A 20,930-nucleotide genomic window follows, 5' to 3' on the forward strand; every position below is an offset into this window, starting at 1 on the left:
CTCAGTTTCAACAGTTCATGTAGAATTAATAGTATTTATCTGGTCAGTGGTTAGTTTGGAATTTTGATGATGAAGAGCAAATGATTGCTGCAAAATGGCAAGAATTAAAATTTAGATCTAGTGAATAAAAGGGATCAAGAATTTGCATTATTTTTTACACTGGATCCCTGGGCAAAAAGGTTATATTAGAATCTGTAGATTGAAGAATAAACTCATATATTTTGTTTTTCTAAGTTTTGCCAGGACACAATATCATGTATAATGTGCAAGGAGACTTGAGTAAATAAATGGTCATGGCTTCTCAGTAATGAGACAAATGTAAATACGATCTGCTTCTATGTCCTCACTTGAACTTTCAGGACTCTCATATCTGTAAAAGATGACAACTCTTGCTATAACCAGATCAATATGAATGACTATATTTAGAACTGAGCAGCCTCTTTATTTAGCCGTGATAGAACTGAAGGGCTTGTTTGCCATAGCTCAGCAATAAGCTGTAAGTAATCCCAGATATAATTGTGCCTTCTCTAAAATATAACAGAATAAATATGGCTTGCAAGTATCTAATCATACTTCTAAGTAAAATAATAGTAAAACAGTATTAAGAAAATTGTACTAATATAATTTTAGAAATAGATATATTCCTCCTATGTTGCATTCTGTAAATTAAGAATGTGGATTAATCTACTCATCTACCTATTTATCTACCTATGAATATATTTAAAACCATATAAGAAGCTGTCTAGTAAATAGCGGATGATTTATCCTTCTGGTTCATTATAGTCATCGCTGCATTAATATATTCTGCTAACCACAATGTAATTTGGTTTTGGTTTAGTATGTGAACATGGCTGGTATGGGGTAAATTATGAATTATTATTTGGCGTGTTGTTTGAATTTAACCAGCTGATATTTACTCTATAAACCAGGCAATGAGTTAGTACATGTCAAATATAATCTTTCACATCTTTTTATCTAAAAATGCCATATGTTTCAAACCTATGTCTCAGGCTGAAGCTATGATCTTAGGCTTTTCCACGGGAGATTTAATCAGGCCCAAGGTCTGTCCCTATTTTGAAAAGTTGAATTCACACGTTAGGCTTTACTACCATATATGTGACCAACATGTGATGGCAGTATCTTCTGAGCATCAGGGCTACTTGATTGATGGTAAAAAGAGAATGCAAATCAGTCTGTTTTCTGGGAGTTAGCAGAAGCACCCCTGTATTGCAACCCTCAGATAGGTGACAAGCGTTTTTAAAAACATGCTACTTAATTCTAGTAAGTATCATACTATTCAGTCTGCTTTGTATAGAAAAAAGAAGTCCCAGCAGTATTGGTTACTACCTCTTAGCCTAGCTTATGCTACAGAGATATTGAGACAATAAGATAATAACCTTGACCTATATTAATCCAGACAGCATTATTCTGCAAATTGCAAAAAAGACTTGGTTGTAAGACAAGGGGAGTGACATAAGCATCTGTTTTGCTTCCAAACTGACAGTCGTAGACCACCCATGTTTGATATTAGAGGCAACTAGCGGAGTTCTTGTATAACATGTTAAAATAAACAATTGTCTCCCTAACAGAAATGTTTCTCTCCCATGAATTTTATAGCAATGTTTAAGAGACACAGGAATGGGGAGAAATAATATAACGAATGAAAAACAATTTACTTTCCTCTCACATCTTATGGCTTTATTACAATACAGTAAAAGACTCAGGATTGGGGCTGTGTTCAGTCCCATTTTGAACTCAGTATTACTATATGTGAAAAGATGTTTCTGAAGAGTCTGTTTTCATTTCCTGTTTCCTGAAACCCCTTTCCTCTCCAGGTTGAAAGATTCAATACTCTCATTTGGTTTAGTTGCCTTGGATCCTTATCAGGCTAATGGAGCCATTCAACTCATGTTTTCCAAGCTCCAACCTCAGAGCCCACCAGGAAGCTGGAAGCCTCCCTCCTAGACCATTTGCCATTTCCTTGGCTTAAAAGGGGGTTTTTCCCCCCTCTTTCCGAGCATTTGGAGGAACTTTTTTTATGGAGAAAATTGATGGCTGTTAGCCATTTTGAATTCTATGTAGTAAATGAGGTAGAACATTTAAATAATATGTAGATAAACAAGTTCCTCACAATCTATCATTTTCTGTCCTTGAAGTAAACTGTTTACTATCTAACTTATATGAGTTTATATGATTATATGCCTTGTTTCAATAATTCATGTTATTTTTGGATCAAGAAAAATACACCAGAGGCATATCTGTTACAGTATATAACTTGGGATGGGCAGTCTTATATCTAGGACATGTGGATCCCTTTGTACTCATTTTGCACGGCTGGGGAGCACTTTCAGGTTGTACTATTGAACAAACAAAAAGGTCTGTTTTCAGATACGTAATTTTTCCTAGGCTTCTCCCCTTCCAAAATGACATTAAAAGGAATGCCCGTATCTTAAAGGGTAAAGGCTCCCGTGGTGCTGTTACATCCCTTTAAAAACTCAGCTCCACCTTTTTTTTCAGCAGTCCGGGCAAACCCAACCATCTACCCTGTCTTTTGTTGCCTCCAGTCAGGGGCATGGTCAGTATCATCACTGAAGTGATTAGGGACACTTTTTTCAGTTTTTAATGTTCGGGGACTGAGAAGGGATTTAAAATAGCCGCATGGAGATCTTGAGGCTTGATAGCTAAAGGCACCTCTTATGCTACCTTAAAGCTTCTCAAAAGGCTTCTAAAAATGCTGATTTTGCTTTTGGATTTCAAAACGTGAGGGGCAAAATGCCTTTTAAAAGCCCTATGCTGTAATTATACCATTGGCCATGCTCCTGCCACGCCTGGAGGCCATTTCTAAACCTTTAAGTCTTGTTGATGGGGTAGCTCTGTATTGTTTAACCATGATGCAGGATGTAGTCCAGATACAGGAATTACGAATAAAATAACTTTCCCAAGAATTGGAAGCAACGTTTAAAAAATTGTTTTCCCCTCAAATAATAATAAAAGCTTGAAAGTATGAGTTGCTTGTGGCCAGCATCTTTTCCTTTTTGCAACAGTACTGTAAATGATGTTCTGCTTTGAATGGACATGATAGAGATTTCAAGCGTAGGGATAGAGAATTAAGTCATAAACTGAAAAACTAGCATGTTGTTGCTCTTCATTCTGATGTGGGAAAAGGAAAGCTTTCTTTCTAATGTTTGCTTCTTTATGATGAATTTGCTATGCATTGAGTGATGCCTAGGAGATTTAGTGTTTATCTACTAGGATTTCCAGGAGCAACTGAGAAAAGTCATTATGCATATTTATCACATGATCCAGTTCATTAGACAAACAGATCAGGGAGAATAAGCTATCCTCCTGGAAGACTCTTCAGAGTTCCTACACAAACTGTTTACTGACGCACAGTCTTCCTTGGTCAGGGAACAATGTATTCTTTGGTAGTGAAATGAATGAGGCAGGAAGTTCATTCTCTCGTTTTCTTATTCAGGATCATTGAGAGGAAACACTCAAAGAAAGATGTCTTACAAGGAAGCTATTGAGAATTGACATTCTGGTGGTATAAATCAGTAAGCCAGCTAAGAGACAAAGCCTAAACACTTGTCTTCCCCATCTACAGCCCATTTTACTTCATAGCCAGCAAATTTGAAAAAAACAATTTTAACATTTAAACCAGTGTTTTTCATCCTTGGCAACTTTAAGATATGTAGATTTCAGCTCCCAGAATTCCCCAGCATCCTGCATCGCACTCCTGGGTCGGGCTGGGCTGGGCTTTGTCTATGAAAATTTTAAAAAGCCAACAGCAGTTGCAGAGTCAGGGCGTGCTAGAAAGCTGCTTTGCAAAAAAGCTCCTGGGCCGGGCTAGCCTGGACTTCCAGCTGTCCAAAAAAAGAAAAAAAAAAAAGACAAAAGCAGCTCCAGAGAAGTACCTGAAGTCTAGTGCAAATGCACAATTTTATGTACCTTACTGAGACTCGGAACTAGGAGGGGTTGAGCCTAGAATGCTTTGATATGAGTAGGTACTCACTCAAAGAGCTGCAGTACTCAGTTAATGATGGCAACCCACCCAGGACTGTGGTCACATGACATCTTGCTTTACGACTGCCTCAGTTAGCAATAGAAATTCCGCTCCCATTGTGGTCATTAGTCAAGGACTGCCTATACCAGGGGTCTTCAAACTTGGCCCTTTTATGACTTGTGGACTTCAACTCCCAGAATTCCTCAGCCAGTGTGCCTGGCTGAGAAATTCTGGGAGTTGAAGTCCACACTGGCTGAGGAATTCTGGGAGTTGAAGTCCACAAGTCATAAAAGGGCCAAGTTTGAAGACCCCTGGCCTATATGTATGTTGTTGCAGCGGCTTGTAGCTAAGATTTGTACCAGCTCAGTTTGATGCAAAAGCATTTCTTATATAGTACAAATGCGAGTTTATTATATTTATATTAGGTACATTTTAAGCGGGAAGTTAAAGAGTGGTCATATGGTTTTGGTAACCAATAGCACTGCAGTTGCAGCTTTGGGATGGGGTAGGGTGACTTAGTCAGCCCTCCTGGATAAACATGGTGGGAAACATAACTAGATGAGCTAAATCTATTTTATTGTAAGGCCACATTAACAAAATCTTGCAAGTGTGAAGATGCAACCTTCCCACTGCCATTTTTAACTGTCTGATCAATGAGGATGGGTCCTTCCTAAGTGTGTGTGTGTGTGTGTGTGTGTGTGTGTGTGTGTATCTCACTGCTTGATTGTTGCTGTTTATAAAAATAAAAAATAATATCCCTTAGCAACATTCCCCAAATGAATCTGGTAACACCATGGTATTGAAAACCACAATTATCATAAAAGCCCCTTGTAAAGAAAAAAATGGATAGATTGAAGCCATGTGGTAAACATTTATATCCTCCCCATAAAAAAATTCTCCAAGCAGCTTACCATAAATAAGAACACAATAAAGTAAAACCATATAAAGGAGAATGTCATAAATGCAGTGGTACAACTTGAGATGTGTCATGCAACACTGTTGCAATTTGACCTGGGGATGAACATAGCAGAATTCTAGAGAACATAGTGTGACTTGCATGGAGGATTCTTGGCCATGTTAATTTTTATGAAATGATGTTCTAGTCACAGTTGTGTTGAAGTGTTATTTTTAATGTAAGGATCAAACAGCTGTGATTGTGACACAGTGGAAAACAGTTCAAGCTGAAATGCCAATCATCATGGTACAATTAGGGCAAAGGGAAAATAGCAACATATGAAACTAGAAAGCTGCTCTTGTTTAAACACAATCCTACATGTATTGTTTACTTGAATTTAAATTTAAATAACTTTAATTAATCTATTTAAATTAGAAACATAACATCTGCGTTTTACTGAGGCAAACCATTGGTATAATTCCTACTTACTTGATAGCTGTATTGATATAACACCTATGGTAGACTTAACCATGGGGTTTCCAGGGGGAAAAAATGGCTGACTGAAAATAGCTCGGCAAAAAGCGGAGTTGACAACCACAGCAGAATTAAGAGTCAGTGAATACACCTACTCTTTGTAATTCCTCTCCAGACAAAGAAAGAACTTTGAGATCACCCTCAAAGTGCTCCAGACAGGGTGATTAAAACTTTGATTTTACAAATAGACTAAGGGTTCAAATAGATTTGAAGTAAAATTTTAGAATTAATTATAAAGAATCCTATCCATAAGAAAATGCTTTTGCTTTGATTTTTTTTTTAAAAGCGTGGTAAAACGAGATTTTAAAAATTGGAGATTAGAGGGAACGTGAGTAAATTAAAAATTTATAATTAAAGGAGAAGGACATTAAAACTTACAATTACAGAATGAAGCAAAACATTTTAACATTGGACATATTGAAGAATATTTTTGAACTTTGAATCCAGAAGTTAATTTTAATAGTGTTTGCTTGTATAGATAGACGTGGGTTTAAAAGATGTTATTAAGGTAACCAACTGTCTTCCTTTAGGGAGGACAGTCCTCCTTTTGTTAGTTCTGTCCTCCCTCGAAAAGTGTCCTCCTACATGTCCTCCTTTTCGATATTTGAAGACTAATTTGCAGGGCTTTTTTTTCCTCATAGAATGCTCAGAATGGCATTCCGGCACCTTTTTTTGATGGTTTTTTTTCAACTTTTGCATGAGCTGTGCTACTCCCCCTATTGGCTTTCGAAAGCCAATAGGAATTGCTGCTCGGCGCGCCAAAACACCCATCCGGCAAACTTTGCACATGTAAGTTGTCTGCAGCGAAGGCAAATTGGCAGGAACTTTGCACCCCTCCCTGCTAGCCAACTAATCTCTTGGTTAGTCCTGAAGATACCTGGAGGAGACAGGAGTGGTGATGCCATAGTAACTTTCTCTTGATCTTCGGCCCTGCTAGGACAATAATGGCTGCAGGCACAAGAAGCAGGGACGGCGGGGCTACTGCAGGCGGGGGTGTGAGGGGTGACGGTGGCTGGCTGCCCCCCGTGCTGTGGGAGCCGCGGGGCCTGCTCTACACGAGGCTGCACAGGGTGGGCGGTGGTGCTGGCGGGGCGGCTGCAGGCAGGGTGTGTTGACAGCGGGCTGCCCCCGGGGCCGGAGCCTACACAGCTGGTGCTTTGGGAGCCACGGCTCCCGCTCTACATGGCGGGGCAGCAGTGCTGGTGGGGCAGTTGTGGGCGGGGGCGCGGCATGTAAGAATAATTACAATATAAAATGTTATTGTTACAAATGTTTTTATTATGCATTTATCATATTATAGTGTATTCTGTATTACTGTTGCAATGAATAAAATGTTTCTTTTATTTACGATATTTTTTTCTTCAATTTATTTGTGTCCTCCTTTTCATTCATCTTAATGTTATGGAAGATGAACAAGTTCTCCCTGATAAGTTAGAGACTGATTTAAAAGTGGGTACAAGAATGATATGGAAAAGGTGTTATACTGAACAAAGAACTCAGCTGATATAATAATTAAAAGGTATATACAAATAGCAACCCAAGAAAATGTCTTGGATAATGTTCCTATATTGGATTTACAAAGACTCTTGTTAAAGTTTTTGAAGAATTTTGTGAGATGGGGCAAAGAATAAGTAATAAGTTCCATAACATTAAGATCAAGATTGTTAGAAGTAAAAGGAAGTAATATAAAGTTGGTGGTTTTGATCAAGGTTAAAATAAATATGTTATCTCTAATAACTCTTAATGGACTTTTGCTGAAATCAGGAGTAAATCAGAAGTTTTATGGAATTGTTTATAGATAAGATAAGAAATGGGATATGGAAAGAAGAGATCTATTTGTTATACTTTAATAAAAGATAATAAGTTACTGAAATTGTTTATACTTGTGATGGAGAAGTAACATCTTTATAGATTTCTTTTTCTTCACTATATTCATATTTTTTTCTTTTCTATTACGTATTCTCTTTCTTTTCTGCATCCTTTCCTTTTTAGTTTATATTAGTTTTTATTGTTGTAATTGTAATCTTTAATAAAATTACTATCAGAAATAAATTTAAAAATATAAACTTAATCACAGTATACTCAATTAGCCCAATTTCTGTGTTTACATAGCTTATTGGACTATAAACAAATAGCATGGACTGAGTTCATAGACTAAAATGTGGCTGATTAATTTGTGGCTCAATGTGTCTGAACTATGATTTATTAACTATTAGTTTGCCAATCTGATAATATACTGAATGATAAACTACACTGGCTGAGGTCAGACAGTATTGGATCCAAACTAGCAATAATGTTTTAACTGGTTATATAAACCCAGCTTCTCTGTCCCAAGCATGTGTTTTATTACTGAGGGTTAAGATCCACAATTTTCACATAGCCTTGGAAACAACAAAAGGCACTGAATTATTAGTTTTAATATATTGTGAAGTGTTTTTGAATAAATGCGTTGAATGCTTTGTGCAGTTTTTAGATCTACAAGGTCTGGTCCACAGGAATCCAAGCATCACTAGAATAGTAGCCAATAAGACATTTATATTAATATAGGTCAGAACTGTTAGTGCAAGGAGTATCTGTGGAGATTTTCTTAATCATCCAGTTCCTGGTTGTCCCAAAGATGCTTATCAAAGGCAATTGGACTTCCTTGGTTTTTTTCCTTGAAAAGTTTCACTTCTTATCTAAGACGCTTCTTCAGTTGTAGCTGAATGGTGAGGAATGGAAGGATTTATATTCCTTCTAAGGATGCTAAGGATGACTGCTAAGGAATGTAAATCCTTCCATTCCCCACCATTCAGCCAGAACTGAAGCAGCTTCTTGGATGAGAAGTGAAATGTTTTCAAGGAAAAAAACCAAGAAAATCCAGTTGCCTTTAATAAGCACCTTTGCGTTACTGCAAGGAGTTTTAATAATGGCCACAAAGCATTTTGGAATCAGAAAAAAGATCTGTTAAACACAGGCACACTATGGGAACACTTGCCTGTCCTCCTTTTGATTGTCCTTTTCAGGTAAAGGGAACCTTGAAAAACATATATACTATCATTACAGTATCTGTATATCCGGCCTTAAATACTGTGGAATTACTCCTCTCACTTCCTTAGAAATCATACCTTTAACTGTAAGAACTCAAGATATTCTGTTGCAATTTGGACCTTGTAATAACATCAGAACAATTGGATGAAAAGCACTAGCCTTTGTCATGCTTTCAAGAACAATCATTTAACATAATGACCAGAATCTATATAGCTTCTTTTGCAAATCTGTCCACTGCATTTATTTCAGTCTGCAAAAGGTTACACTTATATCTGAAAGTAAACAAAATTGGTTTTTTTTTGTGATAAGGGGACTTATAAGTGGTTATTTTCGCTTGTTGCTATACAGCTTTGCTTCTTTTAAAACCCAGGTATTCAGCTAAGCTTCATTAATGTGGACATGTGATAAATGATAGTAATTATCTTTCTCCTTCAACAATCTGCCTCTTTTCTGTTGCACAGCTACGAATTATTTCTCCCTTTGAACTTTGCTGTAGTTAGAATTAGCAGTCATTCTGATTTCTGCTCTGCTAACACAAGATAAGAGACACTGGGTTTTTAACAAGAGCCCTTTTAAATTAAGTAGCTTTTTGGACTAAGCACCTTTGTTTATCTCGTTTCACATGTAGTAATAGGTCTTGGCTTTCTCATTTAAATTGTGTTAAGCAAAACCTAAAGATGGAATAACTAGTTTGTTTTTCTTTTTTAACTAGTAATTGCTTTTCTCCTGGGCTTACTATTATTCTAGGAATACAGTTTTTTACAGAACCCCAAAGGAAGGAGATTGCCTACGTTAACCTTTTTCCCCACCACCACCATCTCCCCTGCCATGTGCTATGATCTCAACCCTGCTACTGACTCCAGTGTTAAGAGTGAAAAATATCTATTTTGAGCCTACACTATGAGAAGTGAGCAATTATTGGTATAGTATCTCAGCGGTTCTGAGATGAATACTGGAAAGTGTAAGTATCTTTCCAAAAGTTTATCATCGTCTCCATCTTAAGGTGAACTGTAAAGGTTCAGAGATGTGAACGTTGTGAGGGCCCTTCCTTGATGTACAATTACGGGCATTTCTGCAGTGTAGCATTTGCACCAGTTTTTCTACTTCCCAGTTCCTAAAGAACACTGCAGGGCTTACTTACAATAATTGTCAAAATAATGAAAACAATGGTAAATGAGAGAAAAGACCTGGGTGTGGTGAATGTTCCCAACACTGAGGGAATAGACCTCCGAGAAGCTCATTAGAAATGCCGTGCACTTCAAGAAGAGAAATGTAGCTGGCTGGAATTTCATATACAATGCAGGAAGGTGATCAATAAATCAGATTTTGGACACAATATTTGCAAGAACAGATCAAGAGCTAACTCAGTCTGCTGCAAAGATACAGGTATGTATGTAAAAGGTATGTGGTGGTACCTTTTATACAGGCATGGCCCAAAGTTAACTTTAAATGTAAGGAAACATCAGGCAGAAAGATGTTGGATCGCCTCATCTTAGCTGGTGTATAACCTTTCTGAAAGCAGCAAGACACCCATTTCATTTTATTTTTAACGGAATTGGCTTTGCAGAATTCCTGATAGCCTTTCTTATGTCGCTGGTAATTTATGTCTAACTGACAAATTATTGGCTTGTCCTCATACCAAACACAGTGCTGCTCCCACTCTTTATGCAGTAGCTTTATTATTATTATTTTTTTAAAAAGAAACACTCTCATTGTTATATTCTACTTATAGTTATGATATCCACATTCAGTATTTCTATAGATATGTATAATCCTATGACCTGATGTCCTTATATTCTGAGTAGTCCTCAGATTGGTGCCTTCTACTTGATGGAAGCTATAGTCTAACATATCAGGAGGATACCCGGTTAGGGAAAAGTAAAAGAAATCTCAAGCAATTAGAGAGGCTTAGTCCAAGATAATGGTACTTTTGAGTGAGGAGATAGAAATAACAGAGTGTTCTGACTGAGTGACAAGAGGACAGTAGGCACCATTAGATCTGTGGGACAATTGGAAGATCTCCTGTTGCTGAATGACTAGGCAGGGGTAGGCAACCTTGGCTCTTTTATGACTCGTGGACTTCAACTCCCAGAATTCCTGAGCCAGCCATGCTGGCTCAGGAATTCTGGGAGTTGAAGTCCACGAGTCATAAAAGAGCCAAGGTTGCCTACCCCTGGACTAGGAGATCCTAGCAGATAGCAATAATACACTACTCTATTGGTCATGTTAGTGCTGATGGCTACCATAATTCTTCCAAAAGGCTACTGAGGTTTCTTGCTGCCTACCTCTTCCTCTGAACAACAGCTTGAATCAAGCCTCTTGCTCTTCTCCATGTCACCTTAGCAGATATTCCCTAGCATATTCATAGTTTGCCATTATTGATAAAGAGATGTTAAACCATTATTGTAAGCAATAGTATCTGTTATTAGGGAGACCCTATGATAAGTATTCCTTTTGAGAACAGCCATATGGGAAATGTAATACATGGCTTTGCTCTAGAAGACAGAGAAAGAGAAAGAATATTCTTAATTATGTTGTGGATCATCTGCCAACTATGTTTAAAAAGATAAATCAAGTGCCTAACTAAATAGCATCCTTGAAGATCATGATTATGTTTACCGACAATAAAAACATTAAACTCTCATGTTTTTCTTACCATGAAAATGGCAGTCCATGTGAAAAGTAACTCCTTTATCGTGTACATGAAACAGCTTTGCAATATTGTTTTACAATATATGTTCATCTGTCTGACAACAAAAGGTGCTGTGAGCCAACAGGAGTATCCTTTTTTTTTTTTTTTTTTTTGCATATTCAGCCTCATTCTAGTGTTTGTTTGCTTTGCCGCAGACTTGGAATGTTGCTCAAGACAGAAGAAAAGCAACCATCATGAAATACATTTTTCCATTTGCAGTTTGTTGAAATGTAGCAATGTGCCTGATCAGCATCAGAAAGTAACATTCAGAAGGGAAGAAAACACATTGGCTTGCTGCACCCCAAGACAAATTCTATTTGTGGTGGAAAGGGGAGAGTCCGTTCATCATACCGTTCATCATCCAGAAGAGTAGCCAGGAAAATCCTGGCCATCAGCCAAGAGAATCATACAACATTTAGTCCATGTGTGCTTCAGATGTGTGCTCCTAATGGAACAACCTGGAGCGTGGGCAGAGGTCCTATTGGAGGCGCGATATACTCTTCTTCTCTCAGCAACCGCAACAGAATGTTCTTTTTATTCCGAGGCCAATGGTAGATGTGAGTATTCTGAAGCCAGATAGGTACATGTTCCTGTGGAGACAGAAAGGTCAAAAAGAGAGGGAAGAGTATGGGTAGGAAAGAAGACAGAAAGAAGCAATATATAATCCCGCCTAATTCTTTATAGCAGCCTTTGAGACATACTCACCATTAGAGTTACAGACTGCACATTTGAAATGAATTCCCCAGCCTTCCTCATATGTCTTTGCCAACAAACTAAGCAATTAGTTAAGCTTTGGATTTCTTTTCTGAACAATTTCAATAACTCCTTGTGAAATCACCTGTATGAAGCATTTTTCCAGCATGTTTATTGTTTTTTACATCATTCAGTTATAATGTCCTATAAATACATCTGCATTCCACAGTTATAATGTTGAGGTACAATAGAGTTATGTAGCACCCTTATAACTCTGATAGCAAAGCTTCAGGAGGATCTTGATTAACTTATTTTAGATTATGGTAGCAAGTTTTCCCATGCTGATTAAGGAAAATTTAGAGATAGTGGTTCCTACATTTCCTTGTATATGATATTACAAGGGGAGCAGGAGGGCTTATTTTGTCATTTTTCTAATGTCGATCTAATGTTTGTACAGTTTCATACATACAGTAGCCTGTTTGAATATGATTATGAGTAGGATCACACCTCGTGCTAAGTTATAACCAAACGAGGATTCATGTTGTAAAAAAAGGAGAAGTCACAAAGGAAGAATACAGCATCTGGAATTGTAGAGATGTCAGGAAAATTAACATTTGGAATGAATTGAAGGTGGCAAAGAATCTTAAGACACCCCCCCCCCAAGCTTCTAAAAATGTTTAAAATAAAAGAGAAAATAATCAGTATATCAGCTTCTCAGGAAGGTAACAAAATGTTAGCAGGTAACAAAGAAAAGGCAAAACTAGTCAACTCCCATTTTGGCCATTTTATTTAAGCAGTATGTAGGTATGTGTTTCACTAAGCAGTTGTGAAGAGCAGAATCAAGGAGCAGGATTGAAGTGTTTGACCAATAAAATACAACTTTTCTATATTTTGAATCAATTCAAATTTCCAGGGTCACATGAATGTCAACCTAGGGCACTGAAAGATGCTCTAGGCCAGTGGTTCTCAACCTGTGGGTCGGGACCCCATTTGGGGTCGAACGACCATTTCATGGGGGTCGCCAAACAACGCAGTCCGCCATTTTTTTCTCCTTTTCCTTAGCTGTGCTACTCCCTTTTATTCTATTGGCTTTTGAAAGCCAATAGAATAGACTCTCTGAATAGAGTCTAATTCTATTGGCTTTCAAAAGCCAATAGGAATTGTCCAGGCTGTCTCTGCCCTGCTGAGCCCGCCAAGAGTCCCATTCTGCAAACGGTGCTGCACCAGTTGAGTAGTCCTCGACTTACGACTGGTTGAGTAGTCCTCGACTTACAACCGGTTGGGGGTCGCGGCATTTAAAAGGTTGAGAACCACTGCTCTAGGCCCTTTATGAAATCTTGAGAAATTTGAGATAATAAATCAAGTGTCAAATGAAATTAGAATGAAAAATGTTGGAAAATAGTGCTGAAATTAAAGAAGTCAACATGGATTTGTCAACTAAGATACAACACTAAAAGTATAGCTTCCAAATCACTGGAACTGTTTACTTCATTAAGCATTGGTCAGACCCACCAGTTATGGGCATCATACTTTAAGAAGAATCCAGATTAACTAGAAGGGATTCAGAAAAGACCAATGAGGTAACCCAGGAAACTACAAATGCAATTTGAACAAGAGACATTAACAAGTCTTCAAGAAGATTAAAGTGGTGGGAGGATAAGATAGAACTTGAAGTACCACTTGAAATATCCAAATATCACAAAGAAGAAGGCCAAGATCCATTCATTACTATCACAAGACAGCAGGACAAGTAATAATTTAAATTATTATAAGAATGCAAGAGTAGTTCAATAGAAGAATACCATAGGGTTGGTGGTCTCTGCGTCATTGGATGTGATAGATAGACACGTGTCACTAATGCTTTAATTTGGATTATTTCCAGTTTTGTAGTTCTACAAAATGATATGCTGGCCTACACAGTATGAGAATCTAGTTGTTGTGTCAGAATCTTTGCATATTCTGCAGAAGAGATTTTGGGTAAGGATTGAGAGGAGACGTATACATATAAAATAACTTATATCCATTAGAAATCACAGAAATTATAAACCTAAGTTTAATTCATTCTCTATCACATAAAATAATAAGACAAAACAAAATTTATTTTAGCCAAATGGTGTTCTTCAAGATGAACAAGAAAGATTTAAGCAGGTAAAAATGAATGGACAATTGAAGCAATGTAGTTATTGTTGGGTTATGCCTGTCCCACTTTATTTCTAGATAAAACAGAAAATTAAGGTACTAAGAAAAATAAAATCCTTTTTATTTTGGAAAATTGGTGCTAACTCTTAGACACTTCAAAATAAAAAAATGCTTTGTCCATTAATACGTTTGATATAAATTATATTTCTGTCTTAAGAATATTGTGAAACATTTCTCTAAATCCAAAAAGTGGTTTACTTAACATTCCCAAATATTTTTTTTAAATGTTATATATCTAATTTAAATTTTCAACAAACACCAAAATGGAATTATTCTGCCATTGTCATATTACCTTTTTTGCATTGGGAAAGAGGACAGGAATGAATCTAAAGTTCATGCTTCCTTGCTGTATAAATTCAATTTGCATCTGAAAAAAACACAAAAGAATGAAAATTTGTCAATATTAATTTCAGATGTATGTATTCTGATTTCTAATACGGTATTTTATGTACAATGGCCTTCAGCTATAAACAGATCCGTGTCCCTACAGTAGCACACTGGCATAGTCAGATAGATTTATGTATGTTTTTCTTGGATTATGAACTGCACAGACATCACAATGATGAAAGTAGATTGTGATCCAGTGTTAGACACAACATGTAAGTGCCCTGGTCTGAGCAACACTATTTTCCATTCTAGACTTTTGGAAGTAGGGGAGCCTGGATGTACCAATAAAACAGAATATTTGTAGCTCAAAGTTGAAAGGAAGTATCCTTGGTGTTCTCTGAGCTTGATTGTTTTCTTGCAGACATTTCCTTAACCAAACTAGGTAATACCATCAGTGCAAGAAAACAACCAAGCTCAGAGAGCACCAAGGAGCCCAAGTGTTAATTACCCCTTATCACTGAGCAACAGATAAGCATGTACAAGATACACAGGCTGTTCTGTGAGGCCTGTTGCTGTGTATTTTTGTTGGAAGGCCCTTATCTTGTTTTTATACACCTGTTGAATGTTACTGTAGATTATGTAACAAAGATGCGTTTGTGCTTTCAAAAGAAATAAAATATGTACACTTTATATGTTTTACCATGATTTTTTCATGTTACAGATGCAGAGTTGTATTTCATTTCTGGAAGCTTTTCAACTATATCACAGGGTTTATCCACTTAGGCCTAAATTTCTTTAAGTATGAGACTAGTACTGAAAATATCAGTTGGGGTTTAATTTGCATATTGTAATAATCTTGAGTTAGAGATTGGGAGCAGATAGACATTGGAACAGCCAGACAACTCCAGCTTTATCTCTGGCTGTCATATGCCAGCCATAACTTAGTACCAGTCTGATTTAGAATAGAATAGAGCTGGAAGGGACCTTGGAGGTCTTCAATGGTAGTCCAACCCCCTGCTCAAGCAGGAGAACCTATACCAGGGGTAGGCAACCTAAAACACTCAAAGAGCCACTTGGACCCGTTTCCCACCAAAACAAAACACTGGGAGCCGCAAAACCCTTTTGATATCTAAAATGAAGATAACACTGCATATATCCTTTTTTACCTTATTATAGGTGGTGTGGTGTGTGGGGGTGTGTGTGTGTGTGTGTATAATACATACACCACCACACACACACACACACACACACATTAAAAATAAAAGTAAAAATATGACTCTTGGGAATATCCATACTATTAAAACAATGATCACCAAGAGAATGCTTTAAGAGAATAAAATACATACACACAAAGGTAAAAAAAGGATATATGCAGTTTATCTTCATTTTAGATGTCAAAAGGGTCTCTCTCTCCCTCCCTCTCTATCTGCCCTTGGTCTGCCACTCCTCTTCCCCCACTCTCTCTCTCTCCCTCTCTCTCTCTTTCTCTCTCTCTCTTTCTCCCCCCCCCTCCTATCTGCTGCTCACCTGGCAAGCTTCAAGCTGTTGTCCAACAACCTCCGGGGTAGGCAACCTCGTCTCTTTTATGACTCATGGACTTCAACTCCCAGAATTCCTGAGTCAGCCTAGCTGGGCTAGCTAGCTCTCTCCCGCCCTTCCTGCTTCCTTTAGAGACACAGCAAAGGGAGGAGCTCCGCCCAGAAAGCTTTTCAGCTCCTCGGAGAACACTGTGAGTGCACTCTCTTTTACACACACCCAGACACACACACACCCAGACACACACACACACACAGAGAAGCAGGGAAGTGCAATTGCCTCTCTCTGTCTCTCTCTGCAAAGGCAGAGGAGGCTGGGAGCCACAGGGGAAGGCTCAAAGAGCCGCATGCGGCTCCGGAGCCGCAGGTTGCCGACCTGTGACCCATACCATCCCAGACAAGAGACTGTCTAGCCTCTTCTTAAAAATCTCCAGTGATGCAGCGCCCATGATTTCTGGAGGCAAGCTGTTTCACTGGTTAATTGTACTCACTGTCAGGAAGTTTCTCCTTAATTCCAGGCTGCTTCTCTCTTTGATCAGTTTCCAACCATTGTTTCTTGTCCTACCCTCTGGTGCTTTGGTGAATAACATGACCCTCTCTTCTTGGTGGCAGCCCCTCAAATACTGGAATACTGCTATTGTGTCTCCCCTATTTCTTCTTTTCTTTAGACTAGCCAAATGCAAGTCCTGCAACTGTTCTTCAGACCTTTGATCATCTTAGCTGCTCTTCTCTGAATTTTTTCCAAACTCAACATCTTTTTTGTGATATGGTGATCAAAATTGGCTGCAGTATTCCAGGTGTGATCTTACCAGGGTTTTATAAAGCAGTACTAATACTTTGTGTGATCTTGATTCTATGCCTGTTTATACAACCCAGGATTGTATTAGCTTTTTTGGTTGCTGCTGCACATTGCTGGCTCATAGTCAATTGATTGTCCACTAGGATCCAAGGTCTCTCTCACAGTTGCTGTTTTTAAGCCAGGTCTCACCCAATCTGTACTTGTACCTTTGATTTTTTTCTGCCTAAATGTAAAACTTGGCTTTTCTCCACACTGAAACTCATGTTGTTGGATAGGGCCCATTGTTCAAGTTTGTCAAGATCTTTTTGGATCCTGAGTTTGTCTTCTGGGGTGTTAGCTACTCCTGCCAGTTTGGTGTCATCTGCAAATTCCCTCATCTAAGTCATTTATGAAGATATTGAAAAATACTGGGCCTAAGACAGAACCTTGTGGTACCCAATGCTTACTTCTCCCCATGTGGATGTAGTGCCATTGAGGACTACTCGTTAAGTACGGGTTGCCAGTCAGCTACAGATCCGTCTGGTGGTGATGTTGTCTATTCCAGAGGTCTCCAAACTTTTTGATTTGGTGGCCCAGAAAGGGAGGCAGACATCACTACGTGCGTACGCCGCACACGTGCATGTGCAAAAATGAGCCTCATGCACGTGCACACAAATGGGCTGCATATGAGCGCATACACACATACAAACAGCTGCACATGAGCACATGCACACATGCAAACGGGGCAAGTGCTGCAAATGGGGCGGTGCTAGTGCTGGCGGAACACTATAGGCAGCACTAGTGCCAGTGGGACGCTCAGGGGCAGGGATGTAATCTATCATGTCCCAGTGATTTATATTCATCAAGGTCGGATAGGTGTTCTCTTACCATTTTCTTGCTTATTTTAATTTTTGTTTCTAGTTTGTCTTTTGCAGTGGTTTTTTTGGTATGTTGGGCTATAGTTTCTTTTTGTGTGAAGACTGATGCAAAGTATCAGTTAAGCAACTCTGCTTTCTCCCTGTTGCCTCTTATTTCCTTGTCATCTTCTCTCTTTAGTGGACCTACAGTTTCCTTGACTTTTTTCTTGTTGTTAATATGTTGGAAGAAACCTTTTTTTATTATCCTTGATTTCTGTTGCAAGTCTTTGTTCATTCTGAGCCTTTGCTTTCCTGACTTCATCTTTGCGTGTTCTGGTTGTCTGCTGATAATCGGCCTTAGTTATGTGCCCCTCTTTCCATTTTTTTTAAATAAAAATTTTTATTTTCCAATTATCCAACATAATTATACAACAAAATTCACTTTATAAAATAAAATAAATTCATAATCATAACCATAACCATAGGTGCCGCTTGCTCATTCCCCCCAAGCTGCATCCACCCTCCCTAATACCTTCCCTACTTCCCTCCTCTTTCTCTCCTCCCCTCACTACTCTCTTCCCCTCCCCTTCTCCTCTTACCATCCTACTTCCTCCCTTCACCTTCCTCCCCTCTCATCCCTCTCAAATACAGGAATGTAGTGTAGGGGAAATGCCCAAGCATCACCTCTCTCATAAATTACCATATCTATATTATCCTATTCTACCTATTTACCCACCCACTCACCCACTCACCCACCCACCCTCAACCCCCCTCCCTCACTTCCCAGAGCAGAGTACAGGGTTATTAATAACAAAATTAACAATATACAATAAAAAAAAAGAAAAAAGAAAAGAAAAAAAATCATACTTAGCCCTTAACTCCCCTTAAATTACATCATCATAAACAAATCTTTTATACAACATTTACTATAAAATTTACTTATAAAATAAATGAAACTTTATAGTCCCATACTTCTTCTGAATATAATCTATCCATCTTCTCCATACAATATCTTTCTTGTGTATGATCCTTTAAATAAGCAGAAATTTTTGCCATTTCTGCAAAATTAGAAATTTTAAATTTAAAGTATTTAAAACCCTCTTTCCATTTTTTGTATTTGTCCTTTTTGTCTTTAGTTTGTCAGAAAGATCTTTGTGCAGCCATGTTGGTTTCTTCTTGAGTTTCTGGTTTTTCTTTTTCAGTGGTATTGTGCTGGTCTGAGCTTGTATGATCACATTTTTCAGAGTTTCCCATGCTTCTTGGGTTGTTTTCTCCTTTAGGACTTTCATGCATGGGATCTTTCCTAGGTTCTCTCTGAGTTTGTTAAAGTCAGCTCTTTTGAAGTTTAAGACACTGGTTGGATTGTTTTCTATTACTAGTGTTTGCATTATATTAAATTCCAGTATGACGTGGTCACTTTCACCCAAGTTTCTGGCAACTTCAACTCCCTCTATCACTTCTTCTCTATTAGTAAGAATTAAGTCCAGTATAGTTTTACATTTAGTTCCCTCCTCCACCTTTTGGATGACAAAGTTGTTGGCTAGGTTGGTTAGGAATCTGTTTTATCTCCCGCTCACTGCAGAGTTTGTCTCCCAGTTGATATCTGGATAGTTGAAGTCTTCCATTACTACTGTGGTATGCTTCCTACCTACATTTGTTAACTGGTTGGCAAAGAGTTCATCTATTTCTTCTGATTGGTTGGGTGGCCTGTAATATATTCCTATGGCGATGTCATTTTTTTCTCTCTTATATTGACCCATAGACATTCTGGAGAGATTTTATCTTTGATCATGTGCATTTCTGTAGATATGTAGTGTTCTCTTACATATAGTGCAACTCCCCCTCCTCTTTTTGTAGACCTGTTTTGAACAATTTGTATCCATCCATCAGTCTGTCACACCAGGTTTCTGTAATGCCAACTATGTCATACCCTCCCTTGTGTACTATTGCTTCTAGTTCGCCCTGTTTGTTCCCCAAGCTTTGAGCATTTGTATATAAGCATTTAAGACTTTTATGTCTGTGGATATGTTTCCTGCATCTCCTGATTGTTGTTTGAGTTTTTCTTTTTCCTCATCACTGCCTACCTCATTGTTTGATTTGGGTTTTTTGGGGGGATTTATGATTGGTTTGGGGTTCTAGAGATTCTAAAGATTGGTCACCCTCCCCTCTCAATTTTAGTTTAAAGCCCTCCAGAGTTGGGCCAGTCTTTTTCTGAGTACATTTTTCCCTGTTTTTGTGAGGTGCAGCCCATCCCTTGCCAAGAGTCCTTCACTTTGGAAATGCAGTCCATGATCCAGGAAACCAAAGTTTTCATGGGGACACCAATCCTTTAGCCCAGCGGTTCTCAACCTATGGGTCGTGACCCCATTTGGGGTCGAACGACCATTTTACGGGGGTTGCCAAACAACGCGATCCGCCATTTTTCCCCCTCAGGGGGCACCGCTGTGCATGCGCATGCCGCCACGCATGCATGTCGCACGTGGGGGTGCCACCACGCATGCGTGTCGCGCGTGGGGGTGCCGCCGCACATGCGTGCCGCACGTGGGGGTGCCGCCGCGCATGCATGCCGCGTGTGGGGGCGGCGCGTCCGTGTGACGGGGGTCGCCATCACACAAACGTTGAGAACCGCTGCTTTAGCCAATAGTTTATTTGTAAAATTCTTTTTCCTCTCAATGGGTGTTGGGCTTTCGTTGGGAGTACTGATGAGAACACTACTTGTGCTCCTAGCTTCTTAACTTTATTGCCTAATTGTTTGTAATCTCTTACTATTGTACTCAGGTTCTTAGTTGTGTCATTTGTCCCAATGTGGAGGAGAAGGAAAGGATAAGTAATCTGTAGGCCTAATAATTTTGGTTAGTTTCTCAGCCACATCTTTAATTTTTGCTCCAGGGAGACAACATACCTCCCTGGACTCTATGTCCGGTCTGCAGATGGATGATTCTGTTCCTTTGAGGATAGAATCTCCTATTACCAACACTCCCCTTCCTTTTTCAGGGGCTGAAGTCTGGAGTGATTTTCTGTTTATCTCAGGTGTGTTTGTTGATGTGACTTTTTTTAGAGATATTAGAAGTGATTTTTTTAGGGATATTTGAAGCTGTTTTTTTTTTCTAGGTATCTGCATATTTTCTTTCAGGGGGAGGTTGTGGGTCTGCATCTTTCGATCTAAGGGGAAAAATCAATCGCTCAGTTTTAATAGGACTGCTTCTGGTTGGGTTGGGTTGGGAAGAAGGGGTTTGTTAGTTGTATGCTGCTTCTTTCTTTGAGTATTGCGTTTCCTTCTATGTGTGACATACCTCCATTTGTCTTCCTCCAATGGTTTATCAGTAGGGTCAAATTCTCTGGGAGTTATTTTTCATTATTTGGTTTGGTTTGGGTTTAGCAGTGGTG

At 38.7% G+C, this 20,930-nt stretch overlaps 1 protein-coding gene and 1 long non-coding RNA gene across 5 annotated transcripts in view; one reads left to right on the top strand and one right to left on the bottom strand.

Moving 5' to 3' along the window:
* The window catches only part of LOC120311568, a 38,658-nt gene that overhangs the window by 6,688 nt on the left and 11,040 nt on the right, over positions 1–20,930 (top strand). The window lies entirely within an intron of this gene.
* The window catches only part of TRAF3IP2 (TRAF3 interacting protein 2), a 29,778-nt gene continuing 19,954 nt past the window's right edge, over positions 11,107–20,930 (bottom strand). For all 4 annotated transcript variants that reach the window (XM_039351207.1, XM_039351206.1, XM_039351208.1 and 1 more), the window contains 2 exons: positions 14,339–14,413; positions 11,107–11,744 (listed from right to left, as the gene is read on the bottom strand). In XM_039351207.1, coding sequence (XP_039207141.1) covers positions 11,586–11,744; positions 14,339–14,413 — 234 coding nt within the window. In that variant the 3' untranslated portion in view covers positions 11,107–11,585. The remainder of the gene's footprint in view (positions 11,745–14,338; positions 14,414–20,930) is intronic.

This window comes from Crotalus tigris, unplaced genomic scaffold (assembly GCF_016545835.1).
Source record: "Crotalus tigris isolate CLP2741 ecotype Arizona unplaced genomic scaffold, ASM1654583v1 scf7180000018371.15429387391:27106975, whole genome shotgun sequence".
NCBI lineage: Eukaryota > Metazoa > Chordata > Lepidosauria > Squamata > Viperidae > Crotalus > Crotalus tigris.